The sequence below is a fragment of the Trypanosoma brucei genome, chromosome 10 (genome assembly GCF_000210295.1).
Source record: "Trypanosoma brucei gambiense DAL972 chromosome 10, complete sequence".
Taxonomy (NCBI): Eukaryota; Euglenozoa; class Kinetoplastea; order Trypanosomatida; family Trypanosomatidae; genus Trypanosoma; species Trypanosoma brucei.
The window spans coordinates 3234973-3241654 of NC_026743.1; the positions used below are offsets into that span (position 1 = coordinate 3234973).

Here is a 6682-nt window from a genome sequence, read left to right on the forward strand (position 1 = left end):
ATAGGCGCTTTAAAAGAAGATTGCACTTTTGTGCCGCAGGACCACTCGGAGAAAGCAACAACAAATCCATAAGTCAAGGACGTGCTCATGCTTGTGAGCAACCTCTGGGTTCAACAGCGGATGCATACACATCTGCATTTAGCTCCCTTATGTAAGATGCGATTCATCCGGTTTGCGGTACACTACTTTTAAACCCACCACTACAACCGTCGCGTCGTATCGACACCCCTTCTCTCCTAAGGAAAGACAACATCACCCCCACTGAACTCCTACACAAACACACATCAAATGTTCGTTTCACCCACTAACTACGCTACACATATCCGCACACCTTTCCAGTTACTGAACAAAGTCTGGCATCTCTGGCATATCGAGGAGGTCTTGAAGCACACGTGCAGCCACAAGAATACTAGCCCAAAACCACCACTCCCACCGACGTCGTGCTTCCTCCAGCGAAACCCACCAGATTTCGCGACCCAGTGGCACGGAGTGGCGGGTATTGTGTGTTTCCTTGAGAACAACAACCCCACGCGATGCTTTAATCAACTGCGCTACCTCCTCGTGTAGCTTCCCCACGTCTACATCATTGCGACTCAAAATTCGCCTTGTTTGTAGCGACTGCTGCAGAGATCCGTTGATGGCAGCAACACCGGCGGCGATGCCGGTCTCCATTTTGCTCAAACCACCGCCCGCAAATGAGGCGGCTGCCGTGTGGTTCACCTTTACCAAAAAGTTATCGTCTTCAGCCCTTGTCCCCGTCAGAGGGGTCATGAGGGCCTCACCGCGGTGAGATCCATGCAAAGGCACTATCATTGAGGGGGATACTGGCGTGAACACCGGTCCAGGCCCGACATATGGACTTGGCAGCTCGACAGCTTGCAGGTATTTTTTGTCCCACTTCGGTATGTGTCGCGTGTAGAAGAACCAACGACGGAATTCCCATTGCCTCCTCCGACGGAAGCGCATGATGTTCTTGTGGCGAAGGCGTGAATATGTCGGGTATGCACCCCACCAGGTCCACATTAATAGCATGGTACCGGAAGCATACAAGTAGTCACGATACATAACGCTAATTGCCCCAAACAAAAAGTCGGCGCTGCACTCGAATGGGTTCTTATTCTGTTTGGCGATATCTTCCATCAGCTCCTTCTCGTGAGCCTCATACTTACTATCATCCGCCGTGCGCACCCCTATCTGAGAGACTACCATTCTCACTATGAAGCTGATTTGCAACACTTGTTTCCCCAATTTCTTTTTGTTGTTTTTGTTGTTGTTGCTGCCTCTGTGCCTCTATTATATTTCACTCACTTTCTCGGTGACAACAAAACTATTTGCATTTAATGCAACGGTTTGCGTCGGCAAGCACTAACCAACCTCCTCGTGTCACCCCGCCTTGGAATCGAAGAGAGCGGAACAGAAGTTAAGGCATTTCTCATCCTTGAAGATTAACAGTGCAGGCATCGGACTCCGGGTTCAGGGTGGAGGAGCGTTGCAACGTACGTGTGCCCGTAAATGTACAGGAAAATAAAACCGAAAAAAAAAAAATAATAATAATAATAAGAGTTGTGATTCAACAACTTCGGCGACGTGAAAGCGCGTTCCAAGCGAGTAAACAGTGATAGCCCTCGTCCTCGCTTTCTCTTAGTCTCGCAACCTTACTATCCCCTGCTGCAACTTTCTAGCCTCCCGGCTTGAAAAGGGGCTAGAGAGGGAAAATAAACCTTAGGAAGTAGCGCATACCGACAGAATAATTGCACGCCAGTACAGTACCATGTGGCACAAGTAGGAAAATACGCGAGTAGTGGGCTCCGGCTCAGCAAGTTGTGCGTACCCACGAAGACACATCTTTGGGCAAGAGTATAAAGCTGAACACATGATACGGGAAAACTTGCATTAAATGCTACACAGGCAGCTCGAGTCTCGTGTTTTGTCGCTCCCCTTTCCTACAGTCCTTTTGATTCTTTGTCCATCATCACCACCGGTTGCAGCACTAAGAGTTTGTTAGTTTCTCCAACCCGACCATTCACAAACATCTCCTCAACGATAAAATGAACCTTCTCCAAGTTAAACATAACATCGAGCTCACACACATTCCCAAAGTACTTATCTAATGTCTCCACGAGAAGTTGAATGAACTCGTAAATCGCCAGTTCCCCTCCTTGTGTCTGCTCCTCAAACGTGTCAGTGTCGAAACCGTTTGCGGGGACTAAACTAAAAGATTTGCCGTTCACTTCCTCACGAAGCGCCTTACGGTTGTTTAATCCAACGATGAAGAAAAGAGACGCGTAACGCCGATAAACGAGTTTGTAGTGAAGATGATCAAGGAAATTACAATCCGTGTCTCGTCGTTGCAAACACTTTCGCACAACTTCTCCCTCCAACGCAGTACGCTCAACTATGGGCATAAAAGTGCTATACTGCGCTAACCGGGTTTGGCCCTGTCTGTTCACGAGAAATATGAACTCAATTGTCGTCATACAAATGAAGTTGACCTTCACTTCACTTTTTTTTTTTTCCGCTTCGCCACGCCGTGTTGCGGATATTTGCGGGTCTGGTGAGGTGGAGGAGGAGGAGGGGGGGGGGATGGAAATAAAATAAAAAATAAAAACAACAACAGAAATGTGAAGAAGAGAGAAATGGTGAGAATGGAAGGCGTAGAAGGAATTGTGCAGAAACGGGATGACAAAATAGATGGGACCCTCATGAGCGTATAATACATTTATTTGTTGATAGATACAGAGGATTCCGCTTTCAACAAAGGCTCCGTTCCATAAACAACAAAGCGAATCCTAACATGATTTGTTTTTTTTTTTAAGTTGGCAGTCATATCTTCGCCGTAAAAATATAGAAGAAAAAAAAGAGATTGCGAGGCCCGTGCGAGAGTAAAGGATAGCACTGGCGACATTAAGATCAAAAGAAAAAGAAACACAACATCACAAAACAAAACAAAAGAATTTAACTTTTATCATAAAAAATTCAAAAAAAAACAGCAAAATTAGTGATAATAGCAATAACACCAGTAATAACAGTAGAGAAGTTGTTGAATAGTAATAAAGAAAAAAAAAAGAAAGGAAAACAATCAAAAGAACTCCACATAAAAACAAAAACAAAAGGAAAGGAAGGGGGAAAAAGAAAAGGACAAACAAACAAACAAACAGAAACAACTCTTTTCTTTGGTTTACTTTATTACTGTTACTGTTATTGTTATTATTAATTCCTTCGTTTTCTTTCATCATCATGCCTTCAGTTTGCCCGTTGCTTGGTAATTGTTTATGGTTATAATGATAGTTGCAGCAGCAGTTGCTGAAGCAACAAGTGCGGTCGAAGCAAATAACAGAGAAAGAAAATGAAAAAGGAAAAGGAAGAACAGGATGAATAAAATAGGCAGGAAAAAAAAAAGAGGAGAGAAATGCAGAGAGGAAAAACGGGAGAATAAAAGACAAGAATAAAACAAAAATAGCTTTCGAAAAAAGTAACATTTCGTCGGACACACATTAACGAACTTATTAATTAATATGTACCACACCGTAAGATTTTTTTCCCCTTTTTAAAAAAGATTTCACCTCTCCCTCCTCTCATATTTCCTCTGTTTACTTTTGTTGTTTGTTTTTGATTTCGATGCCTTCTTATCCTTTCTTCCGTTGTAGTGGACATATGAATTTCTTTTTTTTTCTTCTTCAAATGTTAATTTATAACTTAAAATATGAACATTAAAATATTTATGCATTTTTTTTTGTCATTGTGGGCGTTCACTTTTCACTGATGCCATTAGCAGTACGATCACTTTTTTTTCCCCCCTCCACTTGACTTAACTTGTCGTTTTGATTTTTAACTATTTATTTGAATATTTTTTCTTTTTTTTTTTTTAAAAGGAGGGGAAAAAACATTGCCTGTTGCTCCTCTCCCTTTTTTTATTTTCTGGGGGGGGGGGGGCGTATGTTCCTTGCACAGAACCATTTTGTGCATTTATAATAATTATAATTACAATAATAATAATGATAACAAAAAAACCAGGGGAGCATATCGCAAGGAGGAAAAGTGAGTGAGGGACAAGACTGGGAGAAGCATCAAAACTAAAACTAAAACTAAAACTAAAACAAAAACAAAAAGACAGTTAAATAAAATAAAATCAAGTGACAATTTATGAAAAGAACAAAGAAAAAACTTTAATAGTGAATTGAATTGAAAAGCAACTTAACCCATCAATCGACAACAGAGTGTGGGTACTTTTTTTTAAAAAAAAAGAAAAAAAAAGAAAAAAGAAACTGAACTAAAGAGAAGGGGGGAAAAAAAATTTAAAAAGAACGAAAAGACAGGAACACACATACACATACACATACATTTATAAATATATAAATATATAAATGTGTATGGAGATTTTTTTCTTTTTTTAAAAAAGAGGGGGAAGTAGAAAGGAAGAGAGAAAGAGGAGCAAACTAACTAACTGACTGACAAGAATTAATAATAGAAAGGGGATAATTGGATTAACACAGGAAAAAACAAAAACAATAACAATAACAACACATAAACACGCAGACATACACACACACACACATTTAAAAAAAAAAAAGAAGTGACATAAAAGAAGAATTAAATGTCCATGAATTCGTTTTATTATTTTAAGTTTTTATGTCTCCCAACACCAACACTAACCGTTTCCATTCCTTTCCTACGAGAGATCATGTTGCCAATGGTATTAATAGTTATAATCATAACAGTAACAATAACAATACCAATAATAACAATATTAATAACAACACAAACATGACGCGCCGGATATAAGTAAGATTAAGAAGTGGAGGGTGGAGATCCTCCGTTACTTCCTTCCTTCCCATTGCGAAGAGGAAAACAAACAAAACAAACAAAAAAAAAACAAACAAAAAAAAAAGAGTGGCACTCAAAAGTACGCGATTGGATGAAGGATAAATAAAAATAAAAAGAACGAAAACGAAATCGGTCAAGATTTTTTTTAAAAAAAAAGGAAGGGAAGAAAAAAGGACGTAGAGACGTACACATGCATATATATAAATATATGTATATATATATATATATATAATAAGCATAGTTAACATATACGCATGGATGTGTACAACAGGCATATCTAAACACATATTCGAAGAAAAAGAAAAAAAGTCCAAAGTAAGCTGAAAACGAAAAAAAATTGAAAAAGAGGCAAATAATTAAAAATAATTATAATTATAATACCAATATATATATATATATATATATAAAGTCGTACATATAAATATCAATAATTCATTATAATAAAATATAAAAATCTCATCTGTATCCGAAACACATGACGCAAAAAAAAAAAAAAGAAGTGAGTGAATGAATGTGAACGAGTGGAAGCTCTTTTCACTTAATTTCCTTTTCCTCACCTCTGCACAAACGTATTATCAGAAATTTCAGAGGAAATACATATAATAATAACAATAATAATAAAAAAAAAAAGAACAAAACAAAACAAAACAAAATAAAACAACAACGACAACAACATGAAAAGAAAAGGAAAGGAAAGGAAAGGCGTGTGTATGTGTGTGTATGTTTATGTTTGTGTGATGAAACGGGTATTAGGAGGTTCTGACTCTCTCTTTTATTTTCATCATCGTCTCAGTCAAAAATTACTTTGTTAAGCTTTAAACAACACATTAAACAAAAAAAAAAAGAAAAAATGAAAAGGGGATTGATAAGGAGGAACAATAACCAAAAAAAAAACAACAACAACAAGAGACTGTGAGTATCATTTTCTTTTTTTATTTTTTATTTTTTAAAAAAAGAGAGGGAAAAATAGAGGGAGAGACGAGGAAAAGGTGAAATGTGTCGGGAGAACACGCAACCCAAGACGAGGGAAGGAAAATATTTTTACTCAAATATTTCAAACTTCTTCTTTGTTTTTTTTGTTTTTTTTTAAGTTTATTTATAAGAACAAACAAAAGATAAGTTCCCCCCACCCAAATCATTTCTAAAAGAGGGAACATACTCAAGAAAGAGGTGTAATAAAAGGGAACTGAAGGAACAACCCCCAATTCCCTTCAAAATTAAAAAAAAAAAGAAAAAGAAAGGAAAATATAATTTTCATTTCTGAGAATGCGCACAAATAAAGAGTAAGATAAGAGAGAAAGAAGGATTTAAAAAAAAAAGAAAAAGAAAAAAAGAGAGAGAGAGGAATGTATGATAATAGATGGAAAAAGAAAGGAGAGGGGTCCAGCAACCGACAAAAATCACAAAACGCACAACAAAAGGAGCCGCACAAAAATAATAAATATTTTGATTTTTCATTTCTTTTTCCTCTTCACCTCTTCATTTTTCATCTCTTTCTTTCTTTTTTTTTTCTTTCCACCTTCATCTCCTCTTGTGTTGTGACGTCGCCGTGCATTCCACCCCTTTTAAATTAAGATAAAAGTGGGGAAACAAAAAGAATCCCTTCTTTTCCTTTCATTTCATTTTGTTTTTTTTTCTTTCTTCCGGAATGGGCGGATTCATCTTTCTTTTTTTTTCCTCTTTTCTATAAGCACACATGAGCGGCTCGCAATGTTGCGTCCGCCGTGCGAAACAAGTCCGTGTTTTTTTTTCTTATCTTTCTCTTTTTTTACTTTTCTTAAATTTAACTCCTCCTCCCCCCTTCCCCAGTCCTGTTTCTCGCCCTTTCACTCTCGTATTAAATCTACTTAGGTCTTTT

The 6682-nt window shown here is 37.7% G+C and overlaps 4 protein-coding genes across 4 annotated transcripts; all 4 read right to left on the bottom strand.

Moving 5' to 3' along the window:
• Positions 1–339: 339 nt before the first annotated feature.
• TbgDal_X16650 (hypothetical protein, conserved) lies at positions 340–1209 on the bottom strand (the record flags this gene model as incomplete). Its single annotated transcript, XM_011780524.1, has 1 exon — positions 340–1209. One exon carries the CDS (start codon positions 1207–1209, stop codon positions 340–342), a length of 870 nt encoding a protein of 289 aa, XP_011778826.1.
• Positions 1210–1943: 734 nt separating this feature from the next.
• On the bottom strand, positions 1944–2477 carry TbgDal_X16660 (clathrin assembly sigma-adaptin protein complex 4, putative; the record flags this gene model as incomplete). The annotated part of the gene is made up of 1 exon (XM_011780525.1): positions 1944–2477. One exon carries the CDS (start codon positions 2475–2477, stop codon positions 1944–1946), a length of 534 nt encoding a protein of 177 aa, XP_011778827.1.
• Positions 2478–2933: 456 nt separating this feature from the next.
• On the bottom strand, positions 2934–3479 carry TbgDal_X16670 (hypothetical protein, unlikely; the record flags this gene model as incomplete). Its single annotated transcript, XM_011780526.1, has 1 exon — positions 2934–3479. The coding sequence occupies one exon, from the start codon at positions 3477–3479 to the stop codon at positions 2934–2936; it is 546 nt and encodes a 181-aa protein (XP_011778828.1).
• Positions 3480–4709: 1230 nt separating this feature from the next.
• On the bottom strand, positions 4710–5111 carry TbgDal_X16680 (hypothetical protein, unlikely; the record flags this gene model as incomplete). Its single annotated transcript, XM_011780527.1, has 1 exon — positions 4710–5111. One exon carries the CDS (start codon positions 5109–5111, stop codon positions 4710–4712), a length of 402 nt encoding a protein of 133 aa, XP_011778829.1.
• Between the last annotated feature and the right edge of the window lie 1571 nt (positions 5112–6682).